The 11,944-nt window shown below is 31.6% G+C and overlaps 1 protein-coding gene across 2 annotated transcripts in view; it reads left to right on the forward strand.

Annotated features, from left to right (window-relative positions):
* The first annotated feature begins 3,703 nt into the window (after positions 1-3,703).
* Positions 3,704-11,944, forward strand: part of Ppt2 (palmitoyl-protein thioesterase 2) — a 19,199-nt gene continuing 10,958 nt past the window's right edge. For both annotated transcript variants that reach the window (XM_014425298.3, XM_014425297.3), the window contains exons 1-2: positions 3,704-4,114; positions 7,240-7,381. In XM_014425298.3, coding sequence (XP_014280784.1) covers positions 3,968-4,114; positions 7,240-7,381 — 289 coding nt within the window. In that variant the 5' untranslated portion in view covers positions 3,704-3,967. The remainder of the gene's footprint in view (positions 4,115-7,239; positions 7,382-11,944) is intronic.

Below are 11,944 nucleotides of genomic sequence, written 5' to 3' on the forward strand. Positions count from 1 at the left end.
TATATAAATTGTAAAAAGTGAACTGAGTAAGAGTTTTGTGGACTTGTTTCAACATAGCTACTCAGCATTATTTTAAATCATTCCATTAAGGTATTATTAGAAATATGTAGAAACAACCACAATACTTATTCAACACTTAATAACTTTTATCATTGTTATTATTATTTGTATATGTGATCAAATAAAAATTATAAGAAGTTATGTATTTTATTAATTTCCAGATTTATAGTTATTGTATTTCTTAAGATTTATTTTAATTTGGTATGGCTTTCAGAATAATAGTTATTAGTCATTATGAAATCTCCCCAGAATTTATTTTTTAGTTCTGTGCTCGTCTAACCAAATGTATTAATTGTGATTAAAAAATAGACCTATTTAAAATTATGAATGGGCATTATTATATTATTTTCTATTTATTTAAGTTTTTGTGCTCATCTATTTTATTTGAAATTCAAGAACCTGAAAAAACAATTTTACATCAGATGCATTTCTGTCAGTTAATCTTCTGATGGAATAACTGATTATAATATTTTTACCATTAATTCCTATTTAGATCTTCAAACAATTGAAAATTTAAGAACTAAACTTAGAAATTATAATGAGAAACATGGTTATGTTTTAATAAACAATTAAGTTTTTCATTAGTTCTTGAGTTTTGAAGCTAATTACTTTTGGGTAAAAAAAGTTCTCTCCTAAAGTAATTTTGAATAAACATATTTCATATTTTTTATTTCTCATTATTATTTTTATTGATTGGATTTTACTAATCAATCAATTAAAAATATAGCTAAAGCTACAGTTATTATACAAATACAATATTATTGTTACTCAAGATAAGTCTAATCATTTTAATTAATATTGTATTGCGTTTTATATACCATCTAATAAAATGTGCTTCAATTTCATTGTTTGTGGAACTTTGAAACATTCTGACTGTGTTTATTTTCCTTTTTGCTTCTAACTTAATGCCAACTACTATAATGGACCTAATTCTCAGAAACAGTCCTTGACCACCTTGAAGTGTAATGTTTTTACTTTTTATCTGCATGAGGTTTTCTCAAAGTTTGGCTTGGGAGAAAAAAATTGGCAAAGTATGTATGCTGATTAGACCACATTGGCAACCATTGTTCCAGTAACACTAATTCCTAACTTTTACTTACTGATATTATCTACTATCTACTTCCCATATTACTTACTGCTGTTTTTTGCAACTCATATTATTGATATTTTCTACTCTACATTTTCAGTGGCATCAGCTTTCTGAATAACTATCTCTGACAAAATTGTCTTTGACTATTATCTGCCTATGGGAATTAAGGTAACTGTTGTCTGACTGCCTAAGTTAATTGAAATAGAGACTAGGGTTTTAATTATATAAAGGGCATTGTAATCAGTCCTTTGGGAATCAGACTCTCTAAAACCAAACAAAAAAAATGTACAACGAAATTAGTTCACCAGCTCCTACAAGATAATTGTGGCCCGGACAGGCCACTCATCAAAAACGCATATTTTTTTCTCAGGGTACTCTAAACACAATAAGCGTTTATTACACTCAGTGGTTTGTTGAAAATTTCATATTGGCCTGATTGAAATAGGAAAGTAAAATGGAATGAATATTTTTTTTAGTTCATTCAAGTTCAGTTGGAAATGAAAAAAGATGCACCTAAAATGGAAAAAAAGTTGCATTTGAATCGCAAAAGGTTTCATATTTGAAACGGAAAATTTATTATTTAATTTACGGAAATACCGAAATGTAAAAGGTTGAAATTAATCTGGAAAAAATTTCAATTGACTTTGAGATTCCACAGATATTGGTTATCTCTCCATCATACACTTAAATGCTCTTAGCAACTCTCATGGAGAAATGTTAATTCTTTTAAATTTGAAGCTTAAACTTGAACTTTTACTATAGCTGTAAAACCGATTTAAGAATCAAGCTAAGCTATCCATCATTTAGAAAGGAGTATTACATACTCAGGAGGAGGGCAACATCTAAAATGTCGGAATAATTTAGACCGGATTTCAAACATCCTAGAAATTTTCGGAGTACTTATCAACTGAGTACATCCTGCCCTTAGCTGCCTCTGAATGAGCTGTTGAATTCCTTTTATTGTTAAATTATGTAAGTTTTACTTAAAAAAAGATTTGAAAACGTGATATAGTATATCAAATTATTTTATTTAATCTGAAGAAGATTTAATCCTACGTCGAGAAGATGTAATGCTCCCCAAGAAACAAATGAAAGTTAATACAAAATAAACGGTACCTGCTTGGCTATATATATTGACTATTGGCTATTAAGCTCTCCGATTAAAGTAAAAGGAATCAAAAGAGTAGTAAAACCATGGTCGACGTACTACTGCAGTGGCCACAGGAAGTTGCTCTAACATGCTTGAGAATAGACACTGCCCTCACCTGATCAGAAAACTTCCACCTCCAATGTGTCAATATTGTCAGTCCATTCTCACGATTAAACATATTTTTGAAGAATGTCCTCACTATTTACCAACAATAAACATAATAGGACTGTCCCCAAATTTATCTGAAGCTCTCACAGATGAGGAACTTTACTGTTTCCTGGAAATTTATTTTAAACTCCGTTAAAATACTCATTATAATCTTATTGTATTATTATAAATTATAATTTTTATTTCTTTATTGTATTTGTTCATTTTTTACTCTATTATCTGAAAAAATACTAATTAGTGGTCACTCTCAAATACTCAATAAAATCAATACAGGTAAGACTTAAATTTTGTGTATTACACAGTTGCGTAGTATTTCAGAATCTTTTTAGATACACGTTTTTCATTTTTTGTTAAGCTTCTCTTGTCTGTATAAATTAAAAATGGTTGATGGTCGTTCCATAGACCCAAAATCTTATAAGGCTAGGGAATAACTGATGACAAAACGTTAATTTTATGTCAACATTCCTTAACTACATTAAGGATTAAAACTACAAAAGAATTTAAAAAAATAAAATTGCTTCCTTTTAACCAAAGATAGGGAAGCTTTGTATTTTAGCAAGAAATGAAATTTTAATTATTAGTATAGTATCGTTTAATAACTAAATTTCCCTTCACGTTTCACATATTAATACTGACCCAGTTATACTAATCGACCACTAAGACAATGTTATTAAACTATACTCAGGCTCCATATTTTTTACTCCTATTACAAATCCTTGATTTAAGAAATATAGCGCCAAACAAGATGTGTGAAAGTGAATAGGAGGGAAAGAAGAAAGATGCTGTTAGAATGAGCTTGGAGGAAAGTATTGGAGTACAAAAGAAGGGGACTAAAAATACCAAAACTAGCGAACCGATATATTTATGTATAGTCCTGCCTAAAGAATGGAGGAATTTTTTTATGTGGCCCAAGAGAAGTAACCTCCTATTCCACAATAGCTTTTCCATTCACTTCAATCTTTATTATAACTACGGGATTTGTACAAAAATTAATAATAAAAAACTTTCAAGAGTTCTCATTTAATCACCAATGTTAATTACTCACTCAATCAATCAAATAAAACTAGGTTTTACTATATATATATTTTTTTTATTTCGTTACTTACGCTAAAAATATTGAAAATATAATCATATGTTAATTAAAACAATTTTAATATTGTACAAAAAACATGTTTACTCCAAAGAGGTTGAAGTGTTTTCAGATACTTCATAGATGTTTACCAGAATCTCTACTTCTTGATTTGAATAGTGTTTGTTGTGTATTCGAACAAACGTTGTCTTGATTATTTGTTTTTGTTTAGTGGCGTAAAACATCACTGGTCATCTACGGCATACGTTGTCTTAATTTTAATTATCGTTAAGATTAATTAAAGATAATTTCAATGAATGAGCGCTGTTATCATTTGAAGATAATTAAACTAAAATTTTGGAGATCTGTTTGTTTGCAAACATAGGAATTTTGCACATTTAAAAAAATCGCAACTGTGATTAATTCCAAAATGTCAGCTAGCAACAGGTTTAAACTGTTTATTGTGGTCTGTTCAGTCTACTTTGGATTAGTTCTTGGTTACAAACCAGTAATAATTGTTCATGGTGTCATGACAGGAAATGAAACGATGTTACCGATGGCACAAAGAATTCAAGAGGTATTACTTCATGCAGAAAACTAAATAAATACTTATGCTTATTTCCATTTTATATATGTCAAACTTTTTTTTTCACATTTGGTTTATTTCTTGACATTTCTTTGATGCTTATTTATTTGTAGATACATTCTTGAAACCTTTTATTTATAGGTGGTGGACAGTCAATTAGTAGGAAGATGGGTTCAATGAAATTATCAAATCTTATTTAATCATAAGATTTATGATAAGAAATATTTCTGATTCCATTTGAAAACCTATTTTTCTTGTTTTTTACTCCTTCAATTACCTCACCTATAGGTGCAAAACTTGGTTGAACTTGTACATAATTGACTTCTCAGCTGCCTATACTGTTTCTAATCTGTCATGACCTGATCCAAAAATCTTTTAACATCTATATTCTTGTGATTCAACCTAAAACCATTACCTTCTGCGACCTGAATCCCCTCACTCATGATAAAATTGTACCTGATCTTAAAACCGTAGTTTGAAATCCAACAGTTTTGTACTGTTCCATCAGCTCCATGATATACATTCTCACTACCTAATAATTTAATATACTTTATGCCAATGCCCTTTTTAAAGCCCCTAGCTTCTGTTATCGATTTGGACCTTGGATGTGTCGTGGAATTAAGGATCTCCAGAAGAGGTGTTAAGCTGAAGGCACTTTAGACGTATGAGGCTTATTCACTACCAAACGATTAGGGTCCTCAAATTATGATTCGGCAAGCTAAAGCTACCTACTTCTATGAAGCCATTTCATCATTTCCTGCTTCAAATTAAAAATTGTTATTTCTCTCCCTTTATGAACAATCTGGATCCACTCCTTTACAAGTCTTTCTATTTTCACTTGATAAATTATACTCATATTTTTTATCTACTTCCTACCACTTTGCCTCTCACCTCTTTTTTTTTCTTAGGACATGATCTAACGATGACAACTTTTATTTTTCCTTCACAGATTTTTTTTAATCTGCTATATTGATATTAATAATTGTAGTGGCCCTGGTGGTATCCCCAGTAATTGATAAAATTATGCCTTTCTTAAACCCTTCTGGTTCTTCTTTTCCTCCCTCCACAATTCAATATTTCCTACCTCTTGAAAAGAAAGGTTTGTTGATCCTATAAATAAATTCCAATCTTTCTGAACATTACCACCCAATCTCAATTCTTTCTAACTTTTCAGAACCCCTAGAAAGACTTATACAATTCCAAGTTACCAATTTCCTTCAAAAATCCAATGAACTTGATCTTCTGCAATCTGTTTTTAATTTGTCTATCCCATCCAGTATGTCATAATCAAAATATCAGTGATGTGCTGGGCACTGTTAATGATAAAAAATTAACTTCCCTTATACTCCTTGATGTTTCCAAAGCCTCTGATTCTAAAATCTGTTCCAAATAAAAATTATTATCCTTTTCCAACAGTTCTGTCTGTTTGTTTCAATCTTTCCTTTCAAAAATACTAAGTTGTATTCCAAATCAGCCTTGATCTTCTTATATTCTCAGGAGTAGTCCAATATATCTTTTCTTCTTTTCAACTCTTATATTAATGACCTTCATAAATCAATTCCTCATTGTTCCCCTCCCTCAAATGCTGTTAACTCCCAAATCTCTATCCATTTCCCTACCATATTAAAATTTCCTGATGGTTAATTTCTACCCTCAAACTATTTCATCAGTTCTGCCATCTCTTACCCAAACCTACTTATTATAGACTCTTAGATTTCTCCCTCATCTTGATTGCATTTATGATACCGCCCTCATCACTATTGAATTGTGCCTGTTGGGAAATAATTCAAGAGAATTTTGAATTGTTTTTTAAGATTTGTTAATAGGACTCCACGATGTTAGTGTGGTTCTTTCTCTCCTGTAGTAGACAGTTTTTCTTTAGCACATTTCTTTGTCATATATGTCATAGCTATGTACATCCTTGATTTGTTTTTTGTTTTTTTTAATAAAGTAGAGAAAGAACTTTATTTTGGGACTAGATTTCCTCATAATGACAATAAAAAAAAAGTGGCCAAAAACTAACAATAAAAATGTATCATTGTGATAGAATTGAAGAAAAAAAAGTTAAATAATGAATTAATCCTTAATTAATATTTACTAACATTTTATTTACTTATATGAATGTATACACATCCATAAACATAGTAAATGTAATGTAATATAAACATGAACACCTATGAGTAAGTAGAAGTTAAAAGGTGAATACTAAAGCCATTATTCCTTTCTAATCAAAATTTTAATTAATTATAATAATATTAATTAAAGAGCTTCTTTTTATGATGTTAGAAGGTATTGGAAAAGTAGATATTTAAATTAAGTTAAGGAAAAAGAAAAGGGTGGAGGGGAAGAGTCACTTTCATTAATTAAATTTCAGTCTACAACTGAGAGGCCACCTTATAACAGTCTTATAAAATGTAAGGGTATTTATTTTTTTTTCTATTATTTTTTTTTCTTCTTGATGTTATCTTTGTGCCAGTAAATCTTTTGATTTTAAAAACTGAAACACCAATTTTATTATTTTATCATCATCTCTAAGTTTTTGAAATTTTCAAGTTTAAACCTAAGCTATTAAGGTATGACGTGAAATATGGACATTCTTGGGAGATGTGGCCAACTGTTAAATTATCGTTACAATATTGACATCTCGTATGCATTTGTTTTGTGATAAGAGTGCGTGAGCCTCATGTGAACTATTCTGAGCCTAGTCAGTACGACCTCCTCACTACAGCATTTATGGCTGGAGGTATCCCAGGGCTTGACGTCATTTTTAGTTTACTCCTTGGGCTTTCATTCTACAAAGATTGTACTCTATCTATTAAACGGGTGTAGTTAACAACCATAGCAGCAATTATTGTAACCATCGTGATGGTGAAAACTATATGGCTGTTGCTGTCATGATAGTATCTATCGTCATGACAGTATTATCACACTAAGTTAGGTATGATAGTTGAGAGAACATGTAGCAGCAGTGAAGCTACTGTCACATCTAAACCTGTTTTTGACTGTCCATCATTTAAGATCAGATTTTTATCTTAGTTTTTCAGAGTAATTAATAGTAAATACTAGATTTTATCTTAATTCATCATTACAATAGATTTAAATTCTTTTTTCTACAGCTTCATCCTGGCACCAAAGTATTTGTGACTGACAGATTTGGTGGATGGTCAAGTTTAAGACCAATGTGGCATCAAGTAATGGAAATTGGTTCAGATATACTCCAGTTTATGGCTTTTCATCCAGATGGCGTTCATTTGATAGGTATACTAACTATTGTTAATTTTTAAAATATGATGATTTTTTAATTTTTTCACATTTTTGGTAGTGTTAGACAATAAAGACAGTAGCTTGTTACTGTGTTACTACAACTAGGTAGTTGTGCAAACATAAGAGTATCTCTTAAAACAAAGTAATATATGTTTTCGAATGAACTAAACTAATTAAAAAATGGACTATCTCAATTATTATTATTGACACATTCTATACTTATATGACCAACTATCCTTTATTTCTTACAACCTTATGGTTTTTAAGAGTGGGTCCACTACTTCTTTACTATTTATTTATCCACAATAAATTGAGAACAGTTCTTTTGGAAAAAAAAAAGTCAATTGCCTTTCAGACATTAAGCCTGTATCAATAGTTTATTTCAACAAGAATTTTTAATATCATAAAACTGGCATGTTGTCATGTGTAGTACGAGGGTGGTTTGAAAAGTTCTCGGAATGTACCAGAAAGAAGTGTTTTACCTCGGTGGAACTCCTTATATTTTTCAACATAGTCTTTCTGCAGACTAATGCATTTGGTCCAGTGATGTTCCAATGCCTTGATCCATCTAAAAAATGAGATTCCTCCAGGCCTGCAAAATACCTCTCCAATTCGGCTGTCAGTTCTTCCATTGTAGGGAATATCCTTCCATCTAGGAAAATTTTCAGCTTAGGGAAGAGATGAAATTCTGATGGTGCCGAATCAGGTGGATGTGGCAACAATTTGTACCTCAGTTCATGAAGTTTTGCCATGGCAATAGCACTTGTGTGCAGGCAGGCGTTGTCCTGATGAAAGATGATTTTTTTTCTTGCCAAACCAGGCCTTTTTTCACGTATCTTTTCCTGTAGTTGGTCTAGGAGACTTTTGTAGTATTGCCAGTGCCATATCAATGTTTTGGCCAGTAGGAAGATAATCTATCAGCAGAATGCCTTTTGCATCCCAGAAAACTGAGGCATGGCCTTTCCGGCTGAACGTACTGCCTTTGCTTTCTTTGGTGTTGGTGACTCAGCATGTTTCCACTGCTTTGACTGCTGTTTTGTCTCTGGGGTATAGTATTGGACCCATGTTTCATCTGTATTCACAAACCGGCGCAAAAAATCTTGTTGGTTGCGCTAAAAATGGTCCTGATTGAAAGCTGCAGAACCCATCTTGTGGATAATTTTTTCATTCCCAATTCTTTGGTTGAAATGTTATTTATATACCCATTCAGATGACATCCCTACAGCTTCAGCAATCTCATGCACTTTCAATCAACGAGTCTCCAAGACCTTTTTATGCACTTTTGCGATAAATTCTGGGGTTGTAACACTTTTTGGGCGTCCACTATGCGGATCATCATCTAAGCTCTCCCTACCAAATTTAAACTCGCTTTTCCACTTGGCAACAGTTGAATATGAAGGAGCAGAGCCCCCAGTGTGTTCTGAAAGTCGGCATGAATTTCCTTTTCTTTCATACCTTTCTTTACAAAATACTTAATCACTGTTCGAATTTAAGTTTTTTACATTGTCACAAATCACAACGCCTTAAACAACAACAAAGAGTCGTCACTACCACTCATGTTCACTCACAAAGGATGTGTGATTACTGCACAGGAACCTTGTTGCTCTAGCACTGACATCTAGTGGTGATTCTGAAAACTTTTCAAATCATACTCGTACTTTTTGTTGTTCTAAAACGTACCCTGCATATGCTTGCCAATTTGATGAAATTCAAAACTTGTGTTAGAATAAGCCTTATGATTCATAGTCTGAAATAACTACTGTTCTACAGATATTCTTTCACATTCTAAATCAATACTTCATCTCCCTTTAAGTAATATTAATTTTACTACATTTATTTCAATTTTATTTTAATATTTTAAGTAAAAAATATGTACAGGTTAAATCTTTTAAATGCCTATGAAAACTACTTCTATTTTGCAATATTGATGTCAATGTAAGCAAAATAGATGATATATTTTTCATCAGTATAAAAAAAAAAAAAAATTGCCTAATAATTTTAAAGTAGATGACACTAATAACCATGTGGTCAAAAATGTCCTCTTAGGCATTAAATTGGACAGGCACTTAAAACTTGGGAACCACTGTAGGTGGAAACTGAATTCTGTAAGAAATATACATACAAACTATATACTAAACTATAGCACCTACTCAGAATACCCAATTTGAGTATTTGGCTAAAGATTCTTATTCATACAACTATTAGGGCAGCACTTATATATGAAGCACCACTGCTGATAATATTTTCCTAAACACGGTTAAGATGTTATAAAAATTTCAAAATGGAATATTACCTAAAATAGAATTTAATACATTTTTTTGTATGTATTGATCTTCTTAAACAAAATTTAATATCCTTCAATAAGTAAGTTTATTATCTATAGATGCAATGCATTTTATGAATTATTGACATATCAAACGAACTACATACTGTTCAAAAGTTATCACCGACCTGAATTGCAATCACTTATGAATTATTTTAGAATGGAGTACAGCTGTTACTTGGACTGATAAATCTGTTTGGGGAACCCAGCATCATGGCTTTAGTTAATAGAGCAAGAATAAGATGGCTAGGACATGTTCAGAAGATGCCCAATGAAAGGATATGAAAAAAGAGGGTTTATGGCAAACCAGATGGAAAACAGAAAACAGAATGTCCCCGGATCAGATGGCTCTACGATGTGGAGGAGGAATGTGAAGCTCTTGAAGGTTGGCAGATGGAAGGAGAAAGCAAGAGACCGTGTAGACTGGTTGGCTGTGCTGGAGGAGGATTGGAAGCTCTTGAAGGTTGGCAGATGGAAGGAGAAAGCAAGAGACCGTGTAGACTGGTTGGCTGTTGTGGAGGAGGTCCGGGTTCTTGCAGGAAAATAATAATAACAGCTGTTCCTGACATTCGTAGTTAATAAACTTTTGACATTGGCATTCATGTGAAAAAGCTGAATAAAGGCTTTAGAGCAACTTATCAATTATCAAGTTACAAGCAAGGCTCTTAGTGATTTGTGAGTTCAATTTTGGCTATGAGTGTTCCATATTGAGTCACAGTCAGCTGTGCAGGAATGTAGAGGAAACAAGATAGCATTCTTCCACCTTTCAGGTTTATATTGACCATAAGCCTTCTCAAAAACACTGTATTTAGATAAGTTGTTTTTATTAGATTTATCAAAATTTTGTGAGCAATTTTTATCATATTAGGATCAGGAATACATTAAAAGTATTAAGATCACATTTTTTATTTGAAAGCATTACCATAAAAATGTTATCCATTCGATCTAATTAAGTCATTTAGTTTTTGAACAATCTAATAACCTCAAATGAGTTGTAAATAGTTGATCGTAGATTAATATTTTGAGGAGAAGATGGTCGGGTGGTGCGGTCAGCAAAAATTCACAACTAAACTTAACAACAAGAAATGACTTTTAACGAAATTCAGGTCAAAATGTCAGCACAAATAAATAAGTTTCATTTATTTGTTTATTTTTGCTCCCTGACCACATTTCCTCAGAAAAACTTCAAATGCTTGAAATTACTGAAATTGATCTGTAGTATTTAAAAAAAAAAACTATGGCATCAAAAGGGCATTTATATAGGTTATATATGTAATTTTTAACATATGAATGTAATCATTTGTTAATAATAAAAGGAGGATGATATAAAAAGTGAAGAACAAAAACTGTTATTAGAAAAATACACAGCATGTTCAAAACTTGATCTTTTTTTTTTTTCTCGAGAAGTTTTCATTATTTTAATCTGAAACTTAGCAGATCTTGTAATTATAGTAAATGAAATTTCTTTTTGCAGTGAAGTCTCTTTGTAAACTCTTCCAGTTCTTCTTCACCAAACTTGACTCTGGAATCTCTAATGAAAAGAAATATTTTCATTGAAGGAATCTTTCAGAAAAGATTTTATCTTCCCAAGCTTTCTGATCTGGTTTGTTCTGACAACATGTCACCAAAAACTCCATACAATTTTTTTTTTTTTTTGACAGTGTATGTAAACGGTTCAGGAAATTATACACATTTAAAGAATTCATCACCATAATTGAAGCACTTATACCTTCATCATGATAAGAATATTACTCTGGGCCAGCCATGGCATTGAGAATTGAAGTGCTCATAGCAAGTAGAACATTATTAAAATATTCCAATATAAATAATTCATCATATCTTACAGAAACAAATATTTTCTGAGGCCCACTATAATATAAAATGTACAGTGGTATTTGGAAAACATTTTATTTAAGTGGGACTTAAAAATTAACTGTTTGAAACTAATGTTTCTTGGTGTTTTTCATGACTAACAGGTCTTTCAATGTTCACATTGAGGCACATGTTCTCGCTGAGTACAGCTGTATCTCTTATCGAAATATGTGGTCAAGTACCATTAGGAACAATATGGGGGTTTGGATATATCTCATATCAATCACACCAGTATTTATATTGAAAGGTCCCGACTGCAATACTTCGAAATAAGTTTGTTTTTTTCATGCGATAAATGTATATTTTCAGTTTTATGTCTGTCAGTCCCAGGAGCCAGTGGACAGCAAGGAGAAGTTGGGTCC

This window comes from Halyomorpha halys, unplaced genomic scaffold, assembly GCF_000696795.3.
Source record: "Halyomorpha halys isolate HHAL.00 unplaced genomic scaffold, Hhal_1.1 Scaffold505.1, whole genome shotgun sequence".
Classification (NCBI taxonomy): Eukaryota; Metazoa; Arthropoda; class Insecta; order Hemiptera; family Pentatomidae; genus Halyomorpha; species Halyomorpha halys.